The following is a 25,163-nucleotide window of genomic DNA, read 5'->3' as shown; positions in this document are numbered from 1 at the left end:
TGATATTGAGCAATACTCGTCATTGTCAAACATAGATTGAGGAATTGAGATCAATAATATTTTGCAAGTTCACCTGGTCAAAAATTTCTTTGGCCATCAATGAGTATTTAAAGGCACTCTTCTAAACGACATGAACTTAAAGACAAAGACGCTTCAGCAAAACTTGCCTTTGAATTATCATGCTTACATTATTCCTCATAATTTCCTACTCAAAAGTTAGGCTTATTCAGTTATTCTACCTCTCTTTACATATGAAAATCCACTTAAAGAAAAATATAAGTGCTTTTGGTAATGGAGCAGTTGCAAAGGTTACGTATCTAAATACGGAAATTTAGATACACAACAAAACTAATCTTTAAAATCTTCCTCACCGTTATCCTCAAAACTCATCCAAAGAAGATTGCAAATATGAGTTCTCCTCTCATCCATGAAATCAAAGGTCAAGCTTTTCGGTTCTTGAAGGAGAAAATTAAAACTGCAAGGCTAGTGCTCACTGATGTTACACCAGTGCAATTGTAAGTTTTTCTGTTTTTTTCATCTCGACTCAATATGCTCTAAGTTATTGATTGTGTTAAATTTAAAAAAAAAAAGCAGAATAGCTAATAATCAAATAGAAATGCTGTGACAAGGAAGGAATAATATCATGTAATTACTTCGACATATGTAGTACCAAAAGAATGATATTACTCATTTTGTAGTAGATGTATTAAGAAACCTTTTGTTAATGCAATCAAAGGCTTTGTGAAAGCATGCAAAATTATATTTAGTAGAAAGGTCATGACTTTATTTTATTCGACTGATTTTTATACGTTTCACGTTGTTTTTTTGTATCTTGGCCTTAAGAATGACAGAAGAAGCCACAAATGAGAATCCATGGCCACCAGACACACGTACAACGAGAGTAATATCACGATCTGCCTTTGAAGTCGATGAATATGAGAGAATTGTGGAGATTTTACATCACAGGTAGTTAATCTCTTATATTTTGATTTTATCAAGCTGTTCTGGTTTCTAGGACTCTTTTCTTGAGGTGTAATAATAATTGTCTTCTAATTTTGTGGAGAAAACAGGTTCTCCAAATTTGATAAAGGATATTGGAGAGCTTCATACAAGGCTCTTATTTTACTGGAACATCTTCTAACTCATGGACCTAAGAGAATATCCGAGGAATTTCAATGTGATATACATGTTATTGAGGAGATTGGACAATTTCAGTACATTGATGAGAAAGGGTATGTGTTGTATCAAACTTTTCAATATTTTGGTTAAATATGATTTTAATGCCTCAAAATACACGATTTTGATCCTTATAATATTTTTTAAAATCTTTTCATTTTTTAAAATTATTAATTTTAGTTTTTAGTCACTATTGAATAATGATGTGACTAATTCAGTGTCAATTTTTGTAGCACGTTGCTTTTTACGTGAAGGCACATTTGTAAGGGGATTAAAACTAACAATTTTTAAAACAAAAAGACTACAAAAAATGTTATTAGGACTAAAAACAAAATGCAATGTATTTTTCAGACTTAAAATATATTTAAGCTCAAATATTTTTTGTCGCCACAACTTTGTTGCATAAATCTAGTGTTGACCCTTGTTACATTTCATTTTACAGTTTCAACTGGGGTTTGAGTGTTAGAAGATTGTCAGAAAGAATATCAAAGCTCTTAAGAAACAAGGATTTTCTCAAAGAAGAAAGAGCAAGAGCACGTCATATTTCTAGTGGGATCAAAGGTTTTGGAAGTTTTAGCCAACGGAGCTCGACAATGGATGAAGGTTTTAATGACTTAGCTTCTAAGATTTATGGGAGATGTAATTCTTACTTTGATCAACGCCAACATGATAAATATGATCTCACAAGCTTAGCAAAGAAACTCTACACTGCTGATGGACAAAAGAGAGAGCAACAAGTTCATGAACACATGGAATGTTCAAGGCTCCTAGAGCAAGAAAATAATTCAAATTCGAGAGAAGACATAGAAGAATATCACCCCTTTGTTGATCAAGAGAAATTGACTACAGCATCCCTTCTTTCTGTGTAATGAGATGTAACAAGAATTTACATAATATAGAACTTGAACTACTTGTAACTTAGACAAGGTGGGGGGTTATGTAGAATGCAGATTAATAAAAAAAAAGGGAGTGTAATACCAGTTATGTCATATTATGATTTGGATCCTTGAATTGATTGTAAATAGTTATAGTTCTTGGTGTACTGTTCTAGTTGAGTCCAAAACCTTTATCCCTGACATCTATCAGGAAAACAACATTGATTTTACGTTATTAAAGAACTCAATAGGAAGCAATAAATAAAGAGAACTTCAATTTACGCAGAGTGAATTAAAAATTAAAAAGCTATATATTGATGCAGGGAATTGCCACAAAAGCTGAAGCTGCTCGGTAGCTATATATTTAAAATGGATCTCAACAACTTATCTTTAGAATTTGAGTTCACCATTTACAGTGAAGTTGCTGTCGCTTCCATGCCATGTTTCACATTCAACATTTTCATTTTTATCATTGTCTTTTTATTTTATTTTTTGCACTTGTGGTCCTTAAATTTCATTCAAGTATTCCAACCTCCCATGTCTTCCTCTTTCATCACGCGCACCAACAGTTTCTACTCCATTTAAGAGATGGAGTGGTTGGCGTTTTATGCCATATAATATGCATCATTGTACACCTTGCACCCAACAAATATTTTCAAAATTCAAGCATGCAGTGCTCCAACATTCTCTTTTCAGTTTCATATATATATATTATGTCATCTTATAGTTTATTAATTTGATCTGATGCATTGTTGTCAAACTCTCAAGTTAATTCTCACAATCTTATAAGTTTCGATAGAAATCAAGTTGAGTCACCATAAACTAATTTGAGACATTTTGTTTTTGGTACATGAGTGGGGCAACCCAAAACAAAGTAACACGGGGTATAGTGTCCTCATCTTGAGGGAGTATTATAACTAATTGTAATTAACCACCTAATTACCTATAACTTCTAATCAATTTCCAACTTGTGCTAATATCTGTAATAAATAATCTTATTGCTCAATCAGTTTAGAAGCATTTTCTATGCACAATTGCAGGTCCAGTCTCGTCATATTCTGCCTTTGAAATCCAGATCTGCATTCAATTAGTGAAAAGGCAAGTTAATATATTGTCTCATTAGTAATCATACATGTGAAGGAATCTCACAAGAACATTTCTAGAAGCAAATGAAAAAAAAATCAAAGAAAAACTCAACAAACAAACCTGCTGGAAGGAGGCAAGAGACGCCCAGATAGAACCACCAATCCATGCTTTATATACTTCCTTTCATGAGGTGCAACCACATTGATCCTCCAACAACTACTAGGGGCCAATTCAGAAATTTCCTCTCTCATATTCTTTCAGCAATGCCTTGTAACATGGTTGACCCTCCTGAAAGCACAATGCTGGAGTAAAGATCATGCCTAATATCAGCATCACATTTCATTATGGAGTTATTCATCTTCTCATGAATGCCATGTGCTGACTCATCAGTGCCATGCATGGTTGGTAACAAAATCTCTCCACACCTAAAACTCTCATCACCAACACTGATAACTTACCCAAGGAAGAAGAGGTTTTGGCTCTCTCCAGCTCTACCTCGTAGTCAAGGGGAATGTAAGCTACCCTTTCTTTCATGTACCTAACAAATTCACGCTCTGATGAAGTTGCAAACCAATACCCTCTTTCACTCAAAATTTTCATCATGAAATCTGTGAGGGGCATAACCCTCATAGATAGGAACAGCGTGGGCCATCAACAGCGTGGTAAAACTTTTTTAGAAAATAGAAAAAAAAAAATTAAAACAAAATCAGTGTAGTTAACAACGAATTTAGTGCAGTCAAGGAAAAAACTTATGGGAAAAAAAATAATCAATTAAAACAAAACCAGTGTAGCAACTGGCAAACACCCTAATATTATTATTATATTTCCTTTTAGTATTCATACTTTGAACTACGTAGCTCCATTGTGTATTGTAAACAACTTTCTACTACCCAATAACTAATAGAAATGCAACTTCCACAAAACCCTTTTTGTTCCCCCCACGTCACTTATCCCAACGCAAATGGTTCAAATTTTCGACTCTATTTTTATCCTTTTACTCTTTTTTTCTTTTCTCTTTTATTTTATCTCATCATTCAAACAAGACATAGATATTAACCTTTAAATGTTATTGCAATATTTTTTATAGAATAAATACGATTAAAAAATTGTTAACAACATTCATTTTAACACAATTTTTTTAATACATTTCTTACTATTAAATAACACAAAATTATGTAGTTTACACTTACTAATTTTGTGTCTTATTCATAATTTTATAATTTATAATAAATATCAACTAATAATAAAAAGTGTAATAAAACGAATATATTAAAGAATGTGCTTTTAATAATTTTTTTACGATCAATCAAAACAATTGTATGTTTTTTATTCATTTTATCACAAGAGTACCCCCCCCCCCCAAAACACACTTGAGCCTACCTTTATTCTTAATAATTTTTTAATAATTTTGGTGTATGTAAGATTTATTTTTTATTTGATAATTTTTCTTTATTTTAAAAATAAATAAAAAAATGGCCACATAAGTAATAGATGTTATTATTTTAAGAGGACTATATATAGAACCGAACAAATTTCTCTTTTTCTCCCACTGGATATGATTAAAAGCGTTCGAGGTTGTCGTCATAAACAGCCAGAAGAATAACAAATAAAACATTGTTTTCATTTGAATTTTTTTTTACTATTAATTTCTGAATAAATAAAAATGTTTTAATTTTATTATGTTTAAATTACTATACAACTTATAGTTTCATCAAGATTTTAAACGAGTTTTTACAGCTTAAAAGCTTTTAACGGGATCTCTCTATATATTTTTTAAAATTTCAACTGTCTTTAATTAATAAAAGTCGTTAAAATACAGTTAAAAAGTTCTTATAATTTAACATGAGCTGATGGCACTTTTGAATTAAAACCTATAATTTAATGAAAAGCTTTTAGAAACAAAAAGCCTTAATTAATACTTTTGAATTATAGACTTATTTAAAATTCAACGAAATTATAGAGACTAACAAAATAAGATTTTATCATAGTATAATTCTTTAAAATAGGGGACGTAAATTACATCGTTTTGATTAATGTTTCGCCGCTATAAAATTGAACACTTAAAAGAAAATTCTTCGCCTAACGAAGGAATTTAGAATCATGAAATGCAAATATCACTACTTCAATTCCTGTAAGATTTGTGCCACGTTAACTTTTCAATCGTAATCAATACCTTTATTCGTAACATCAATTATAAGAACAAATATAATACAAACAAAACTCGACGTAAAAAAAAAAGGAATTTTAATTTATTTCTGAAGTACACATGAATTAACTTCAAAATTGCCCTTAGCTTCAAGAGTTAAAGCTGTAGTTATAGAATGGATGAAGGATAATAATTAAGCAAAGCAAGTTTGATAATCCAGCTAATTCATGAACCAGTGAAAAACTTTATCATCGAAGTAGAATAATGAAAAGAACTGGACCATTTTGAAAAAACAACTCTCCTCGCCTTGTGGAAATAAATGATCACTCCAACAAGAGAATAACATGAACGGATAACAAAAGCTAGAATGAAAAGAAAAGGGTTACAAGATGAACTGCTTCCCGAGAATTCATAACAAAGTCTTTCCCTTCAATAACCCTATTTCTCAAACAGTTTAGAAGCACTTTCTGTGCACAATTGATGGCCCAGACTCATCATATTCTGCCTTTGCAATCCACATCTGCATTAAAAAAAAACAATGTATATATATATGAACACATTTCACAACAACATTCCAAGAAGTAGAGAAAACAGAAGGAACAGAACAAACCTGCTGGAAGGTGCTAAGAGATGCTAAGATCGAACCACCAATCCAGACACTGTACTTTCTCTCAGGTGGAGCTACAACCTTGATCTTCATGCTGCTGGGAGCTAATGCAGAAATTTCCTTGCTCATTCTATCAGCAATGCCAGGGAACATGGTTGTTCCTCCTGAAAGGACAATGTTACCATACAAGTCCTTCCTGATATCAACATCGCACTTCATTATGGAGTTGTATGTTGTCTCGTGAATGCCTGCAGCTTCCATTCCGATCATGGATGGTTGGAACAGAACCTCTGGACATCTGAAACGCTCATCGCCGATGGTGATGACCTGCCCATCAGGCAACTCGTAGCTCTTCTCCACAGATGAGCTGGTTCTGGCTGTCTCCAGCTCTTGCTCATAGTCAAGGGCAATGTAAGCCAGCTTTTCTTTCACGTCCCTTACAATTTCCCGCTCTGCTGAGGTGGTGAAAGAATATCCACGTTCAGTCAAAATTTTCATCAAGAAGTCAGTGAGGTCACGACCAGCCAGATCAAGACGAAGGATGGCATGTGGGAGGGCATAACCCTCATAGATAGGGACAGTGTGGCTGACACCATCACCAGAATCCAACACAATACCTGGAAAAAGAAGGCAAATAAATAAATATGTAAAGGTCAATTACATGATGTATATTAGCTTCATAGCAGTTTTCTATAACCACAATTTCCAAATGCATCCCAGTTCACAGAATTTGCTTCTTCCTCATATAATGCTATGTCAAGTGATACCATACACAGTCCAAAGAATAATTTAAAGTATGCCAATGTTTGTGAAAATGGAACATAAAATGTAGAAGCTTTCTAAATGTTCATGGATGTTTTCATTTGTATTTTCAATCTAAAAGCTCCCAGATAGGTTCAAAACATACAACCTGAACCTAATCAAACAATTCAAAAATAACTTACCAGTTGTACGGCCACTTGCATACAATGAAAGGACGGCCTGAATGGCTACATACATAGCAGGGGTGTTAAAAGTCTCAAACATGATTTGGGTCATCTTCTCACGGTTAGCCTTTGGGTTAAGAGGAGCCTCAGTTAGCAGAACTGGATGCTCTTCTGGGGCAACGCGAAGCTCATTGTAGAAGGTATGATGCCAAATCTTCTCCATATCATCCCAATTGCTCACAATTCCATGTTCAATGGGGTACTTAAGAGTCAAAATACCACGCTTAGACTGTGCCTCATCACCAACATATGCATCTTTTTGGCCCATGCCAACCATCACACCAGTGTGACGAGGACGACCTACAATGCTGGGAAACACAGCACGTGGGGCATCATCTCCAGCAAATCCAGCCTACAGAGATATATTGCAGTTAATATCTCAAATTCACATATGTAAAATGATATTCCTATAAAACCAACAAAAGCATCTCAGTATGTTATATTATTAAAGACTATACAAGAAAAATCCATCCTGTACCTTAACCATTCCAGTTCCATTGTCGCAAACAAGAGGTTGAATATCCTCAGCGTCTGCCATCTTTTACTATCTGCAGGGTAAATGATGAATATTTAGTAGAAATGCACTATTTCTTAAACACAGCCTATTGGAAGGGAAATTTAGAATGAGAAAATCCCTACACTAATCTTTTTTTCCTACACTTCCATAGCATACCAAGAAAAACTGACGGAGAAATATCCAAAAACCAAGATTCATTGATAGGATATACTGCCTTAACCATAAATTTAGCCATATTAACTTCAACTATCTCTAACCCTTATAATTTACAAACAAAAAAGATGCCAAAAGACTGACCTAAGAGGGAGCTAACCAATATCATGCATGGCAAGAAGGAGAAACATATAAGCTTAAGGTCCTGTTAGGAAGAGCTTAGGAACAGCTTATGAAAAACAATTTAGGACTCTCATAAGTTGTTTTCAGCTTATTTAATAAGTTTCTTGGTATAGTTTATAAAAATAAATTATTTTCAGCTTATCTCAATAAGTTTCATTGTTAAATTATGGCATAAGAAAAAGAACTTTTTTAATAAGTGTTTAAATAAGCTCTGCATCCAAATGCACCCTAAATCTTATATATCCCCTTGTTCTTTTTGCTTTAATGTTTTTATTCCTTTAAGAAGATTAGTCCCAAATCAATTGATTTCAAACTAACATCCAACAAGTTGACCAAAAACCATAGTATCGGTATATCATGGACACTGCATCATGTAATAAAATGAGTAACCGTGTCCTGATAAAATTAAACACTGCAATACACAATAAACAACTTTACAAAAGGACTAAAAGATAGATATTAAACATAAAAAGAAGTTAGTATCCCGAATTGCATGGTATACATAAATGTATTCCAATATGGTAGCACACAAACAAAAGTACATACTGTACACATACCCACTCACATACACATCCTACATTTCTCGGACAAGAGCACATAGGTTGGCAAAAGAATAAGTTGACTAGACACCACAAGCCATAACAGTTGGTTGTTAACAGGGTGCGTTAAAAACATCGAAAGAAAAGGGGCCACAAGCAATGCATTATTACATTTCCTTTCAAGTATCTCTCTCTTCTTTCTCTTTCTAATAGGTAGGTTCACCACATTTCACCTTCATTTTAAAATATCGCTAATTAATTGCATCACGGCAAAAAGTGAACTATAACAAATCATTGTGTTCTCTCAACCTCAAACAACAACTCAGATTCGTTCCCCACCCATATGAAAACAACTTTTGACAGAACCATGCTTAAAAATGACAGATCCATCCACGTTGACCACAAATCTCAAAAATACAAACACAATGGTGGACAATGTAATCATTTAAACCAATCAAAATCGCTTTTTTCTTCAAAATAAAACAAGAGAAAAAAACCCACACCATAAACAACACCCAGATCCACCAATTGAAAATGACCCTGATTTAAAAAGCGAACGAAGCATCAAACAAACCAAAAATCTAACAATAATCCAAATTTTTTTCTTCAAAAAGCTGGAAAAACATAAAATAAATAAAAATAAAAAAGTTCTCCCTCAAAATGGAATAAATCAAAATCCAACGATGTACCATTTGAAATCTACTTCCCAACAGCCAAAAAAACGAAAACAAAGAATGCCCCATTTGAATTGAGGAATAAATAAAAATTAAAAGCTGAAAATTGAAAACGGAAATTGCAGAAACAGATCCAAGCGAGAACGGAACGGATCGAGGAACGGAACGGATCGAGGAACAGAACGGACCTTGGGAAGGGAAATGCCGAGGGTGATGGAAGGCACTGAGCGAGAGAGAATGCACAGAGCGAGGTGATGAGAGGAGGTAGTGAAGAGAGAGAGAGAGAGACTAAATGCAAATGGAAAATGAATTCAATATAAGAAGCACGAGATGCAATGTGGACCGTTCGATTCTGATTTTAAATCAAACAACGCTTTTCACGGTGCTTCGCTTTTGCCCCTATTCCTGTTCCTATTCCTATTCCTATTATTATTATTTTCTCTCTTTTCCACACTTTTTTTTTGTTGCTATTTTTCCCTTCTCATTTTCCACCCATTTTTGTCCTATCTTTTTATGCGGCTAATCTGTGTTTTTATGGAGGAAAGCATTCATTTTTGTGTGCTTCTATTATTTTATTTAGGTAAGAGATTAATTCTTATTCAAGTTGTTCCTTAAAAAAAATTATCCTTTTTGAGATTTTGAGTTATTATTTCTTGCCAAGTTTTTATTGGAATGTCTACTTAACTATCTCTTGAACTACTACTACGGATAATAATTGTTTAGTTATTTAATATTACTTTTTTAAAGTTTAGTTATGACAATAATTGTTTGAGATATCATTTTGTAACATTGTAATACATAGATAGTGCAAAATTGATTTATACAGATAATTAATTATTAAAATCAAGTTGATAATATGATTCAGTTAAAATCAAGTTTAATTTTTTTTCCTTGGCAATAATCCTTCCTTTTGTAAGGATTGGACAAAAGTGCATCGGTTTCTTTGAGAATCCAAACAAGGAAAAGACAAGTTAAAATGGCCGGTATTGATAAAATTTTGGTTTGCGGATATTTTAAACTATACTATCAGAGTAATAGAATAATTTCTTTATATGAATAAAAATTTGTAACAACATAAATAATTAAAGTTCTTTTGGTAAAAAACAATGTGAAGCAATGACAAATTTTAGAAATAGTTGTTGCTCTTTTATGAGCGTGTTTTTACTGAATGATTATTGTTTTTATGATAGGTGCTTTTGTACATTTATAAGAAAAAAATTATTATTTTCCTTAAACAAATCTTGTATGTTATTTCTTAATAATTTTGGGTACTAATATTCCAATTAAATATTGATTATTGAAGTTAACTTTTCCTTTGTTTGCCTTGTTTTACTTGGGTGCACTTTTTGACCTTTTCTATTTTATCATTTTTCAATCAGCATACATTTATTTTTCTTCATGCAAAATTAATTAAGCGGTTATAGTCAAAATTGGAGAGAAGAACATGGAACAAAAACAACAACTTAACTTTCGGACACCACACATGAAAAACAAGGTAGTTGGCTCAGGTAAAACAGAATTTATATATATTTAACCGATTATGTTAATTTAAAAAGGAATAGAATTAGCTCGAGTCAATAACTTGAATAGCCTACACTTTATCTCCAACCTATAAAAAGGAACGAACAACAAAAAGATAAAATACTCCTTTCCTCGAATTATGGAATGGCAGCCATGAAAGATTCTAAAGACACCCATCTCATTAGGATATGCAACCTTTTTCTAAGATTAACTTTCAATTTAGTATCCACTTTACAATTAAATATGGCATAATCTAGCTTGGGCCCTGAGTATTCAATTAGCCAACCACAAATAGTTGTCTAGCACTATGAACATCTTCAATCCTAACTGAATATGCTCTGTCAAGTCCCTGTAATGTAAGACTGCCAGCAAATATTTGAAAGGGAGGAAGAAAGTTCTTATACAAGCACTAACTGCCAGCAAAGCATGTTTAAAATAGAACATAGAATAGAAGGGAAAAGAAAAAAATGGATAATAAAAATATATTAGTTAGTAGTTGAGATCGTATATCAAATGGTAACTCCTAGATGAGCCAGTTGCCATTATATGGTCAATTAGTGACTCAGACTTTCGGTATGTGTAGATGAAAGGATTTAATGGACAATTATTGTTGGAGATTAAGAAGTTCAAGTACTATGGGCATATTGTCAAAAGTATCTCATTTCTAAGTTGATAAAACTTCATTGCGTGCAAATAAAAGATTACATTAATTATGTTGGCAGTACACATAACATGTCCACTCTTAGTTAATTCATCGACATGAATCAGAGTAGTCAGATCCAGATTTTTCATGTTATGCAAGATGTCTCAAAGATATTGCAAGAATTGCAGCATAAATGCAACTGGTTGATTCAATCTATTATTTATGCTTTTATATTTTTTTCCCTTACATTGAATTAGGGACGTAATTTGGGCAGTAGATGATATAAGATAAGATGTTATCATAATATATAATATAGTTAATAAATTGTTCATTTTGCATATTGTGTGAAATTCGGTTGTTATTGCACATACCATAAAATAACATCTAATTGGTTGTTTGGTGCGACATTATATTTTATAAATTTAAACAGCAAAGCCCATTTATATTTAATGAACCGAAAGTCGAAAGTTGCTTGGTGATTAAAGAAATGCACAACTTAGTTAGAATTATGTGTAATTTGGTCTCTCAAAATTCTTTTGAGCCAATTAAATCTCCCATAACTAAACGTGATTTCAGTTGTAGTCGTATCATTGAGCTAATATAATGAGAGTTAACCATGTAAAGAGAACAATCCTCTGCATCTGAGGCTTACTTGCAGAACGTTTTAGGCTACTTTGTCATCTTATTAATAAAGAATTCACGACGGGAGGAGGATCATTCTTTCTCGTCCAGTTTCTGCTTGGTCCCATCAACTGGAGGCAATGTCTGAATAGGAAAAAGTAAGTTAACAACATTATATCAGGAAGATATTGATCCCCTAAGGTGCACCATATGCCCTTCAGAGAAGAAGTGTAAGTGATAAAAAATGATGAGAAAATAAAGGGAGTATAATGGTTATATTTCCATGGAAAACTTATGTGACAATTTGAAATAAATGGAATTTCACATGGTATAGTTTTCACTCAAGCACATGAACTCACCATGGGTTATATAAAAAATAGGAAGCAATCAAAATTCCAAGTTCAACAAAGAAAACACGCATGCATTCTGCATTTAATTCATAACACTGAATCAAAAAGGCGCCAAAGAGAAGGGCATGAGAGAGAAAAGCTTACAAGATCAGGCTTATAAATATTGTGGACAACAGAGGCACCAGCAAGAAGAGAGAAAACAACCACCACACAGGACCAAGGTAGAGAAGGAGTCCCAGTTGGCTGCTTTCCACCTCCAAATTTTCGATTCATTCTCAACAAATGCTTATGATTGTATGTGTCACCCAAAATGATTTAAATACAAACTTTGGCCGAGCAAGACCTTCAAATAATAAGACACAAAACAGAGTAAATTTACCCAGGTAAGTTAATGCAGTTAACAACACACAATTTCTAAACACTTCAAAAACTGAATACCTTAAAAACAAATAGATGGAGCATGAGCAATAACAAGTGGGCTAGGAATCAGCACAAGCATGCCGTGGTTTAGACATTACATCAAACAAGTTGTGGGCATTGTTTCTAAAGGTGAAATACATGAAACTAACCAAGAGATTCCATCAAACAGATGATACACAACACTAATAAAACACTTAAGAAATGAAATCTCAATTATAAAACTGACTACACATCATTGTTCAAATTAATATATCAAAACATGAGATGGGCTGTGTGTTACCCGATAATCAGAAAAATTCTTCTCCCACAAAGAGGAAGCTTTTTTTAATGGGTCAATGAACAAAGATGAAGCTTTCATTCCCCAAAAGCTACAATGATTTATGGGCTTTTTCAACTGGGCCTAACTTTATCACAAAAAAACAAAAACAAAACAGTAATACAATTATATTTATATTGAAATTTAAACAAGAAATTATTTTGTTGACAAAAAAGGAAAAAGAAAATATTTTTTATAAATTATTTGACTCTGGACAAATTAATTACTCACGACATCTATACTAACCCTTCCAGATTATCACTCATTGTTGGATTAACTATATTATCACTCACACATCTTATTCATATTATTATATATTTTCTTTAAAATATGCCGAATTATATGTTTTAGTTAGTTAACTGTAACTGAATATTTGATTGATAGATCACAGTAATTTTATCAATTATTTAATTAATTACATAAAAATAAATCATAATTTTGTTGAATTAATTATGTATTTTTTCCAAAAGTAAATATAAAATTATTTTTTTATCATCATGATTAATTTCACACAGTGAGAAATTAAATTAGAATATTTATGATTTAATTCAAGATAATATTTATTTTAAAATAGATTAACTGTTAAAATTATAAAATTAAATAAAATCAAACAATACTTGAGGCTTTTTTCTTAAACTAAAAACAAAATAAAAAACAGAAAACTTTCTTTGAAAGACAATATTTGAGACTCGTCTATCGAAAAAATTATTACAAGACATGATTATTAGGATTTTGTTTAAATTTAAAGAATAAAGGGTTTAAATGGAAAATTTTAAATGTTTTAATATTTATGTACATGAAAATATATTTTTGATAAAAAAAATATAAATAAAAATATATTAAAAATAATTAATATTGCAAGTTATTGCCAAATTTTTTAATAAAATTAATAGTAATAACAAATAAAAGCAACAATATTTTTATATAACTAATTTATTCAAGAAGTGAACAATAAATAAAAAAAGTGCTTACTATATTACTTCTAAATTTGAGATTCAACTATGATTCTTTTATGTCTTAAAAATTAAATTATATATATATATATATATATATATAAAATAAATTACTAATCTCATGAGTGATAAAATCAGTTAGTCATTCTCACCAAAAACTGTTTAAAAACGAATTAGTTTGAGTATATTCTATTTAAAAAATGGACCAAATTTTTTAGTCTGACTCGTTTAAAAATAGGCTTGCAAACTAATATTCTAGTCCTCCAAAAACTTAAAAATAAATAAAAAGTTAGTAATCTACTAAAAATTAACTAAAAAAATAAAAGTTACAATAAATAAAAAAATACATTTTTTAATAAAATTAATATTTAATTCTTTTTTAAAATAAAATTTGGGCTTGATGGACTAATTTGTTTGCTCTTTGGCTTGCATTTTAGTGAGCTAATAAATTCATAGCATTGAGCTCAGCCAGTCAATTTTGGTGGGTTAGACAAGCAAATCATTTTGCCAATCCTAACCATATTACTTATAGATATAAGATTTATTCATATAGGGTATCTATAACTATGCATTAAATTTTTAATTATTATATTACTTATGTAAAGTTATATAAGATTAATATAAAAATATATTTAATAATAAAGTAAATCAAAAAATTTATTTTAGTTTATATTTTTAATAAAAAAATTATTTATTATTTTATATCATTTAATTAGACTAATACAATTTAATTATTACATTATTGATAAATAATAAACATATTGTAAATATTTTATAAATTTTACAATCATTTACTATTACCGTAAACTTATTATTTATTGATAATATTTAAATTTTAATTTTTTATTTTAATTTAAAATGATATTTTTTTATACAATGTATGTAGTACAAGCTCAACTATAATCTATTGAATTTAAATAATATTATTCTTACTATTTATTTACGTTTAAAAAAATTTTTGAAAAGATAAAAAATACAAAAAATTATTGTTAATTTTTATTTGTTAATTTTTTCTTTAGATAAAAAAGTATAATTTTTTTATATACATATATATTTCTTTATTATAAAATTTTGTTGTCACTATTTATCTTTTATTCAAATTATTTCTTTCAAAATTTATATACATTATAAATATTTAATGTATTAAAATTTTTTTTTTTAAATTTATATTTTTGACAAAATACTTTCGTATAATATATGAGTTAAAAATATTAGTATTAATATATATATATATATATATAATTTTAATTAAATCTGTTATCTTTCTTACAATTTCAAATTAAAAAAATATTTTATGTATTAACTTTTCGTTGTTAGTACTTTAACTTCTCTACCATAATTTTACTTTCATTCTCAATATCTGTCTCATTAAAACCTAACAATTATGAATCATTATTCATTATAGTTAGTTATCAATACCGCCACAAAAGATCACCAAGTGATCCCACACGAAGGGTCACCCAGTGTAGATCTATTTTGTTTTGGCTCTAATGTTACCGATCAATCGAATCTCACATAAGATAGTGATATCGCCAACAAATAACTTATGTGTTTAGTTTCGCTTATTATTTCTAATAATTTTAGTTTATAAAATTATTATATTAAGATACATTTAGCACTTGTGATTTTTGAATTTTGTTTTTTATCTATGTTTGTATCTTATTTGACACTTATGTTAAGTTATATAAACATATTTTTTTTATAAATATTTTTTTTTTCAAATAAGCGCGTAATAGGTACAAGATGGGTATGCGGGTACCCAGAGGATACGGGTACAAGGATTAATATTCATACTCACGTAGATATGGAGTTGGGTATAGTTATTTTTTTAAATCGTGAGTATTGAAATGGGTACTATAATACCTTACTCGTACCCTACCCATTGTCATCCCTACTTGCATGGTCAAAAATATTTTCATATTGTTAGCTAATTGAGTGGTTGAAAATTTTGGATTTTAAATCTCTTTTTAATTTGATGAATCATGGACCTAACTATTGTTTTAAGCATTTTAGCACCTGACTACTATTTCAGTCAATAAAATTTTTTGTTCGTGCAAGGAAATGTGATGTTAAATAATTGATAGTCGTAGTAATTGAATATGAATTAACTATATATTACACCCAGCAGACTTATGCTTAACCAATTTCTCGATTGAAGAAAAGATAAAAGAATGAAGTAATTAAAATATTTTCAATGTGATAACAAATTGTTTATGAATTCTGTAAATGTGAGAAGATACAGGAGATTGCATAAGCATATTTAGAAAAGTCCAAAAAAATGTATTTGTTACGATACCTGCTTATTTCCGGTTATTCTCAGCATAAAGCCATTGTAAATGCTGCTGGTGCTATTGCTGTGGCTCATAAATGTCTAGATTAAATGGCTGATTGTTTGAATTTTAGATAAATATATCCTTAGACTTTGTAATCATTATATTTATTTGTTTATACAAGAATATTACAAAAAATCACATATAAAGTGACTATAATATTTATTATTAAAAATTTTAAAAGTCACCATTAAAATAATTTTGTGACGATATTTAAATTCTTCATCTATTATTACTTATAATTAAGTTATTGTTATATTTGTAACGATATTATGTAATCATTATGCATAATATTTAAAATAATTATTATTTACTATTATTCTCAAAGTAATTATTTATTACTATTAGAAATTATTTTAAATAATATTTTTATAATAATTTTTTTAAAAAAAATTAACATAAAGTGACTATATTATTTGTCATTAAAAGTTTTAAAAGTCGTTGTTAAAGTAATTTTGTGACGATATTTTAATTCATCATCTATCTATCGTCTCAATTTGTCATTTATCGTCACTTATAGTTAAGTCACTTTTGTGACAATATTATATAGTTATTAAAATAAATATTTATTATGATAAAAATTAACTTAACTAATATATATATATATATATATATAAAAGTATTATTGATAAGACAATTTATCACTGTTATGCATAATATTTCATATGATTATTAGTCATTATTATTCTAAAAGTGATGACTAATTTATTCATTACTGTTAGAAATTATTTTAAACAAAATTTTTATAACAAAAAAGTTTTTAAAAATTAATATTTAATTAATAGTTACTTTAAATTAATAATTTATATATTATTACTCAAACTTATATTACTAATGATTTTAATTATTATTCTTTAAAATTAACGTTGTTGTTATATCAAAGCAGTTTTATTATAATAATTATATTTTAAAATAAATATAAATAAAATCATAAATGATAAATTATGAAGTCATGTGTTAAATGATAAATTTAAATATAATAAATATTCAAAGAAAGTTTACACATACAAATTATAAATGAAATTAAAATACATCGTCAACATATTAAAATTTTAAGATAAAAAGAAACACTAATATTGAATTAAATAACTAAAATAGGATAAAAATGATCTCATGGATTCTGATCCTACAAATAAGAAAAAATAAAAATAATATTAATAAATATAAATTGATCAATTAATAAATTATTAAAAATATAATTATATAATAATTAAGTAATAATAATTAAAATAATCAATAAACTTACATGGTAGTTGGAGCACATGAATTATTAAATAGCTTTTTGAATGATAATTTTCTCAATAATATAACATAGTTCATTGATGTTTCATCTACATCTCAAGCTCATTCTTCATTTGTTTTTGTTCAATTAACGTTGAAATTGTAACTCAATTTGAAGTTGAAAACTAATCTCCTGACTCTCCTCTTGTTTTCTTAAAATATTAGTCAATTTTTTTTATTTCTAATTCTAAATTATTTGTTCTCTTTTTATATTCTAAACTTGATTTTGAACTATTTGTTTGTTTATAAATTTTTTGTTATCATTGTACTTTCTAAACTAAGTGAATAATTTAGCTTTCTTTTTAATACAAATGCAAAATGCTCAACCAATGGAGCTTGAGAAATATCTTATTGATATATATCTCTTATATTCTTCAAATCTTTCTGTGAAAAATTAAGATAAATAAAATAAAAATATAAAAAATTAGATCATTTGGAAAAGAAAAATACTAATAAACTTTTTATTTTAACTATCACAAATTTTTAAAATATTTTCTCTTACCATATTTTGGACACCATTTTGAGTACACCATGTTTGATTCATTGTATCTCATTTATGTGTCCTATATTTTTACATAATATCTGCCCATTCATTAGTTTTTAAATTTCCTTCTATTAAAAATAGATAAAAAATAAATGAAAATTTAAAAATAATAAAAATTAATTGATAAATTACTAATATATATATATATATATATATATATATATATATATAAAAGCAATACACATTTCAATTTTTTGTTTATAAAAAATAAGAACAAGTGATACCATTGGTTTTCTTATAATGCATTTCTAGTTTGGATTAAACTATACATACAAAAATAGAAAAAAAGCAAGACATACTTAAATAATAGGAGAACTAAATGATATTAAAATTGCAATGAAAGATATTAATTATAATTTAATAGCATCAACTTAAAAAATATAATTATAATTTAATAATATAAAATCAAAGAATAATTCAAGCTACCAATTATAAATTTTAATGTAAGGTATCAAAATTATCTATTAAAGTTAAAATTACTCATATCTTAGTAATAATTATAAATAAATACTATTTTAAATTACTGATATTATATATAATGCATAAAAAAATTAGAGTTTTGTAAGTTTTTTATTTCTTTTTGTAGGTTAAATAAAAAATTACTCACAATAAAAATTGAAGTGTTTTGATCTTTTAGATTTCTCTTGTAGGTTGAATCAAGAAAAAAAATTCCACAAATTAAAGAAATTTAAAAGAAACAAGACAAATTATAGTTATTTTTGAGTCTCTTTATTTAAGAAAAGAAAAAAGTTTTATGCTTTTCTCACTCTATCGAGAAAATTATTGCTTTAAAAGACATTTTTTTTAAAGAAATCTCCATGGCCGTTGTCTCTTGGTAAAGCATTAAGAGGACCTAGGAACACCACCATCCAAGAAGACAAAAATATACTGGACAGCAAAAGATAACCAATATTAGGGAAGTAAACCAGGAATTAAGGAAAACTGAAATTAATAATCTTCTAATAAATTGCTCAAACAGAGATTCTTCAATAAAATTTACCCTATTCATGCCAATTATATTATGTGTCAAACAAATCCTATGGCCTTCAAAAAATCTATCCTAACTTTATTTATTTTTTATATTTTAAAAAATAATATAATAAATTAATTTTATAATTATGGATTTTGATCAATTTAATTTAAATTTATAAAAAAAATTAATTTATTCCTTAAAATTATCAAATATTAATAATTTTTGTTATTGTTATTTTTCAAAGTTCCTTGTTTTTTAAATTTTAAAAAGAAAATAGTTATTATTTAATAATATTATAAAATATTTTAAAATTTCAAAAACTAAAATAACATTTTGTAATTTTAGAAATGAAATTAATCATTAGGTCGCTGCGTGACAGTGTTGTCTAGGGTTTTATAGCAAGCATGAGCAGTTGTCACCCATAGAGCCTATGAATTTGTGTTTATGTGCTGTAGAAATTTTTTATGTATATCATATCCAAAAATTTAGACTAATAAAAAAACTACGTATTAGGTTAAAAAAATTATTATATATAATTTATTTAAAAATATTATTTATATTATTTATTACATATTATTATTATTATTATATATTATATATTATGTATATTTAATTTCTTATTTTATTTTTTATAAATTTTTAATTTTAAATAAAATATAATTTATATTAAATATATTTAATAATAAATAATTATATTTAAACAAGCTAAAGAACGGTTAAATTTTTAAATAAAAATAAAATCTAATCAAAATTAAATTAACTAAAATTAAAAAATATATTATATTAATATATTTCTATATTCTTAATTCTATTATTAATATTTAATTATTATATTAATATATTATGTTATAATTATTTTTTATTTATAATAAATAAAAATTGCTTAAATATAAATTATATTTTATTTAAAAAAATAAAAAAATTATACTTAAAATTTATAAAAAATTAAATATACAAAAAAATATATATATATATAATAAAATTATATAACAAATAATATAAATAATATAACTTTAAATAAATTATATATAATAATTTTTTTAACTTAACACGTGGCTCATTTTGATCTAAATTTTTTAAGAAAATTTTTAGGTTAGTCACAAAATTTACCTTTTTTTTTTTTCAATCTTAAAAGCACACAGAAGTAAAAATAATAAATGTAAGTTTTAATAAAGAGAGGTTAGTTATAAATAAAATAACATAAGGTATGCTTTGGAGGAAATCTTTCACACCCACAGCACTCGTTTGTTTTTCATTTTTTGAGCCCTTCAACTTTTGGTTGGTAGCTTCGTTGAGAAGTCTTTGGGCCTATGACAGAACATAAATTACTTTATGATTAGATTCACACTTTCAAACCTCTCTTTTTCTGTCATTTTGCTTTGAGACTTTTCAGCATTCCAAAGACTCTGACTGAGAAGAGGAAGAGCCACAGAGAGATTCAGAGCTGTTAGTGAGTTTTCTATTCGCCATTTCAAGGTAATATATTTTACTTCATAAAAACGATATCTTTGTTCACTATATCTTTAGCAATATAACAACTAATCCATGCATCGCAGTATTTTGGAGAGCTACCTAATACTTCTTCACTGTGATACTCAAATAATCTTCTACGGTAGTTTCTTGTAGTTAGATATACTATTTAGTTTAGGTAGTTTCTGACTTTTTCGCGGTGTCATTGACTACCTTTGATGCTTAATTACTTCTATTGTTGTTCTTTATGTTCAATAGTTTCTAAACAGTGTTTTTTATGTCACTGGACATATCAAAAACTTCTTTTGAGATTAATAGTGGAATTTTGGGTATTCCGTAAGATGGTTTTAGATGATACATTCCATTAGGTTTGTTTAAGAGATTAGAAGGAGAAGGAAGTGAAGGCCTTGAAAGATAAGAAAAAGAAGAGAGGGGGGACTCTTTCCTTTTTTGGATTTTTTTATTAAGAGAGAAGAAAAATATAGATTGATTATTAAAAATTATATCTTTATCGTCTTATCTTTTTTATTCATACTTTATTTTGAAACATTGATAAACAATATTTTAAAAAAAAATATATTTCATATTTTTTCTCTCTAAAATAAATATTTTAAATTTCTCTCATCACATTTTTCTTGCTCTTTTTCACTATAAAAATTTAATAAATATTTTAACTCTCTGCTCCATGTTATGCATACACATGAAACAACTATATTTATTGTTCATTCATTTAAAATAAATCTACGAATTACATATGGTCCTTTACAATTTTGTAATTGTAAAGCAATTCTTTGTAAATTAAAAAGCATTTTGTAAAAATATAGGTTCCTGTTCATTTTCAATAAGTAAATAACTTATTGATAATTTTACGAAAACCATTAACTTGACACTACTGAAGAAAGTAAATCATGATTACGAGGAAAGAAAGAATATTATCATTAGGCCCGTCGCACAAAACTAAATTGTTACCTAATAACAATGTCAATATAATCATGTATTCATAACTTATAACAACTATTAGTTAAATTAGTACTTGAAACGTATGCAATACCTAAACCAGAATACTGAGTTCATAGTAAGCTCACATGTAATGCTAATTTCATAAAAAGTCATTCAAGTTTCAACCAATGTCTAAATTCACAAAAAAATAAGAAAGCTCATCATTCTCTCAAATTCCTCTCTCTGCATCCCAACCCTTGGTCATAGACGAGCACACTTCTTCTCAACTGGACAACTAATATTAGAATCTACAATAACAAAAAAACGCTTGACTTAAAAAATAAATTCACAAGTAAAATTAGAACAAAATATCATGTCCCATATATGATGAGGGTGCAATGCAGCAACTGGGCTATGAATTGTGATGGTGAAAAGAGAGATTTTTACTGTGTGATGCCGTTTTGCCATCTCTAATTTTGCAATGCAACTGGCTACATTTCTAGTGTTATCTACAATTTGCAGTGCTCTGGGTGAGTTGTCATCTATCCTAGATCCACGCTTTCCTTTCTAAACTACTAAAATGCCCCTACTTTTGATTCAAACTGCAATACTGCTAACATGCCACCCACTTATGGAGACTTGGTTCTTGTATATTAATGCCAAAACAATTTCATGTAGCATAATTCAGAAAACTATATTTCTTTCAAAAAGGAGTTGTTTGTTGCAGAACTGTTAGAAAACTGAGAACTACATAGTTTCTTGACAAATATTTTCATTCAGAACATTCTTAACGGATGATCGTACAGAAAATAACTTTGATTTCATAATGCTATACATCAGTCAAGGACCAAATCTTCAATCCATGATACTTCTAGTAAGATACATGTGTTACATCTTTAATTTAAACACATTGGATTTTGGTACAGCTTATGAGAAAATCCAAATAGACAAATATTACTTAGCAATGTGTGTCTTTCAAAGCCAACTTAAAAAATACCAGTCTTTCTGTGGCTGCTGTATTTCTCCCAAGTACTGACTTCGTCTTTTTATATTTAATTTCAGTTGTTTGAAAGATCATGGCTAGAAAATGTGAGGGATTTGCAGTGGGAATAGACCTCGGCACAACCTATTCGTGTGTGGCAGTATGGCAAGATCAACATTGTCGAGTGGAGATCATCCACAATGACCAAGGCAACAACACCACACCTTCTTGTGTTGCTTTCACAGACAATCAAAGGTTGATTGGTGATGCTGCTAAAAATCAAGCTGTTATCAATCCAAGGAACACTATCTTTGGTAAATTTTCTTGGCCTTTAGCTAGATGCCGTCTGTCACAAACTAGTGACTAGGAATTCTTAAAACTTTTGCAGATGCCAAGAGATTGATGGGTAGGAAATATAGTGATCTCACTGTTCAGAAAGATAAGATGTTGTGGCCATTTAATGTCATTGCCAGTGTTAATGACAAACCCATGATTGTTGTTGAGTACAAGGGTCAGGAGAAGCACCTTTCAGCTGAAGAAGTATCATCTATGGTCCTCACAAAGATGCGGGAGATTGCGGAGGCATATCTAGAAAAGCCTGTAAAGAGTGCAGTTGTTACTGTGCCTGCTTATTTCAATGATTCTCAGCGTAAAGCCACTATAGATGCTGGTGCTATTGCTGGCCTGAATGTTGTGCGGATAATCAATGAACCCACAGCTGCTGCTATTGCGTATGGCCTTGACAAGAGAGCTAATTGTGTTGGAGAACGAAATATTTTCATCTTTGACCTTGGTGGCGGTACGTTTGATGTGTCTCTGCTCACAATTGAGGGTAAGGTCTTCCAGGTTAAGGCTACTGCCGGAAACACTCATCTTGGAGGGGAGGACATTGATAACAGGATGGTGAATTATTTTGCAGAGGAGATGAAAAGGAAGAACAAAGTGGACATTACTGTGAACCCAAAAGCCCTGAGGAGGTTGAGAAGTGCATGCGAGAGGGCAAAGAGGACACTCTCATATGCTGTTACTGCCAACATTGAGATTGATGCCTTATTTCAGGGCATTGACTTCTGTTCTTCCATTACACGGGCAAGGTTTGAGGAAATAAATATGGAGCTATTTGAAGAGTGCATGGAGATAGTAGATAGGTGTCTATCTGATGCTAAGATGGAGAAGAGTAGTGTGCATGATGTTGTTCTTGTTGGTGGTTCTTCCAGGATTCCCAAAGTGCAGCAACTATTGCAAGAATTTTTCAATGGGAAGGAATTGTGCAAGAGCATCAACCCTGATGAAGCTGTTGCTTATGGTGCTGCTGTGCAGGCTGCTTTGTTGAGTGAAGGCATTAAGAATGCTCCAGACTTGGTGCTGTTGGATGTTACACCTCTGTCTCTTGGTGTAGGAACAGTAGGAGACATCATGAATGTAATAATTCCTAGGAATTCTACCATTCCGATAAGGAAGACGAAAGGACACGAGACCATTATGGATAATCAATCCTCTGTCCTTTTTGAGGTTTATGAAGGTGAGAGATCAAGAGCCAGTGATAACAATTTGTTAGGTTTTTTTACTCTTTCTGGCCTTCCTCTTGCTCCTCGTGGCCATCCGGTACATGTTTGCTTTGATTTAGATGAAAATGGAATCCTAACTGTTTCAGCTGTTGAGAAAACTACTGGCAACAGGAATGAGATTACTATAACCAATGATAAAGAAAGACTTTCAACTAATGAAATTAAAAGAATGATTCAAGAAGCCAAGGATTATGAGGCTGAAGACAAGAAGTTCCTTAGGAAGGCCAAAGCAATGAATGGGTTGGATGATTACATTTACAAGATTAGGAATGTTTTGAAGAACAAAAATATCAATTCAAAGCTTTGTTCACAAGAAAGAGAGGAGATCGATTCTGCAATTGCTAAGGCCACAAATTTAGTTGACAGTAATGACCAGCACGACGATATAAATGTGTTTGAAGATCATCTCAATGAGCTTGTGAGCCTTTTTGACTGCGTTGTGGGCAAGATTGGTTAATTGTTTTCTAGTTGAGATTTATGTGTGATAAAAGCATATCATATCTTAAAATAGTTGGAAGTTTGACAAATTTGTCCTGATGTTTATATCGTTGTTGTGCCTTACTTGAGCACTAAGCATAAGCATAAATATGAGTGAGAAAGCAAGACTATTCAAAGGTAATAGGTTTATGTTATTCCTTCTCTCTCTCATGTTTTAAAAGTAAGAATACTTTATCTTTTAACTACACTTTTCAGTGGCATGAGCAGCTAATTAAGCCAGGCTTATTCAAAGGTTCTTAAGTTTATTTTATTCATTCTCAATCAAAAAAGGTGACTCAAAATACAGTTTTCCTTCATCAAACTTGTTTACTTGCAGTAATAAGTTTGTAATTTCAATTATTTAATTAAATATTATTAAATCTAACGGTCAGAAAACTCAATCCTAGATTAGAAAAAAAATGCTAAAATCCACCTAAAGTAATATAGTGGCTTGTACTAAATTGAGTTAGAATTCTTCTAACTTTATTTGAGACGGAAAAAGAAAAAAGGTACACCTTTGTTCACAGTTTCATGGGAGATGGACCAAATAGGACCTTAGTAGCTTATTTCTATTTGTTCACAAATTCTCCTTTTCTCGGTGACTTCCTTATTATACATACACAATTTGCATAAACACCATAAAAGGTTAATCTTATAATTTTGTTCTTAAAGATTCTTTGTCAAATTTTTTAAAAAAATCATAATTTAAAAATGACTAAATTAAACTTGTTATTGTTTAAATTTAAGGTGAAGTTTTGATTTAGTCTTTTTATTTTTATTTAATTTAATTTTTTATGTTATTTTTTAAGATAAAAAATCATTTAACTTTATTT

At 29.2% G+C, this 25,163-nt stretch overlaps 3 protein-coding genes and 1 pseudogene across 3 annotated transcripts; 2 read left to right on the top strand and 2 right to left on the bottom strand.

Moving 5' to 3' along the window:
* The first annotated feature begins 199 nt into the window (after positions 1 to 199).
* LOC113862593 (epsin-3-like) lies at positions 200 to 2,045 on the top strand. The gene is made up of 4 exons (XM_027495670.1): positions 200 to 515; positions 844 to 966; positions 1,071 to 1,232; positions 1,619 to 2,045. Exons 1-4 carry the CDS (start codon positions 409 to 411, stop codon positions 2,043 to 2,045), a joined length of 819 nt encoding a protein of 272 aa, XP_027351471.1. The 5' UTR covers positions 200 to 408.
* Positions 2,046 to 3,062: 1,017 nt separating this feature from the next.
* Positions 3,063 to 3,746, bottom strand: LOC113861756 (annotated as a pseudogene).
* A 1,648-nt stretch (positions 3,747 to 5,394) lies between these two features.
* LOC113860660 (actin-11) lies at positions 5,395 to 9,232 on the bottom strand. The gene is made up of 5 exons (XM_027493121.1): positions 9,131 to 9,232; positions 7,355 to 7,424; positions 6,835 to 7,228; positions 5,894 to 6,507; positions 5,395 to 5,803 (listed from the first exon to the last, which is right to left on the bottom strand). The coding sequence occupies exons 2-5, from the start codon at positions 7,412 to 7,414 to the stop codon at positions 5,738 to 5,740; spliced, it is 1,134 nt and encodes a 377-aa protein (XP_027348922.1). The 5' UTR covers positions 7,415 to 7,424; positions 9,131 to 9,232; the 3' UTR covers positions 5,395 to 5,737.
* Positions 9,233 to 20,110: 10,878 nt separating this feature from the next.
* On the top strand, positions 20,111 to 24,530 carry LOC113863867 (probable mediator of RNA polymerase II transcription subunit 37c). Its single transcript, XM_027497626.1, has 3 exons — positions 20,111 to 20,370; positions 22,366 to 22,599; positions 22,674 to 24,530. The coding sequence occupies exons 2-3, from the start codon at positions 22,380 to 22,382 to the stop codon at positions 24,308 to 24,310; spliced, it is 1,857 nt and encodes a 618-aa protein (XP_027353427.1). The 5' UTR covers positions 20,111 to 20,370; positions 22,366 to 22,379; the 3' UTR covers positions 24,311 to 24,530.
* Positions 24,531 to 25,163: the final 633 nt, after the last annotated feature.

The sequence above is a fragment of the Abrus precatorius genome, unplaced genomic scaffold, assembly GCF_003935025.1.
Source record: "Abrus precatorius isolate BTA unplaced genomic scaffold, Abrus_2018 Scaffold3, whole genome shotgun sequence".
NCBI classification, from domain to species: Eukaryota; Viridiplantae; Streptophyta; class Magnoliopsida; order Fabales; family Fabaceae; genus Abrus; species Abrus precatorius.
The sequence above is the reverse complement of the archived record's forward strand: the minus strand, read 5'-3'. Positions and strand labels throughout refer to the sequence as shown.

Coding starts and splice junctions, on each gene's coding strand:
- LOC113860660 (XM_027493121.1), bottom strand. CDS start 7,414: ATGGCAGACGCTGAGGATATTCAACCTCTTGTTTGCGACAATGGAACT. Junction 7,229..7,354: donor ATGGAACTGGAATGGTTAAG/GTACAGGATGGA, acceptor ATATCTCTGTAG/GCTGGATTTGCTGGAGATGA. Junction 5,804..5,893: donor CTCTTAGCACCTTCCAGCAG/GTTTGTTCTGTT, acceptor TTTTTAATGCAG/ATGTGGATTGCAAAGGCAGA.
- LOC113863867 (XM_027497626.1), top strand. CDS start 22,380: ATGGCTAGAAAATGTGAGGGATTTGCAGTGGGAATAGACCTCGGCACA. Junction 22,600..22,673: donor TCCAAGGAACACTATCTTTG/GTAAATTTTCTT, acceptor AAACTTTTGCAG/ATGCCAAGAGATTGATGGGT.
- LOC113862593 (XM_027495670.1), top strand. CDS start 409: ATGAGTTCTCCTCTCATCCATGAAATCAAAGGTCAAGCTTTTCGGTTC. Junction 516..843: donor GATGTTACACCAGTGCAATT/GTAAGTTTTTCT, acceptor CTTGGCCTTAAG/AATGACAGAAGAAGCCACAA. Junction 1,233..1,618: donor CAGTACATTGATGAGAAAGG/GTATGTGTTGTA, acceptor TTCATTTTACAG/TTTCAACTGGGGTTTGAGTG.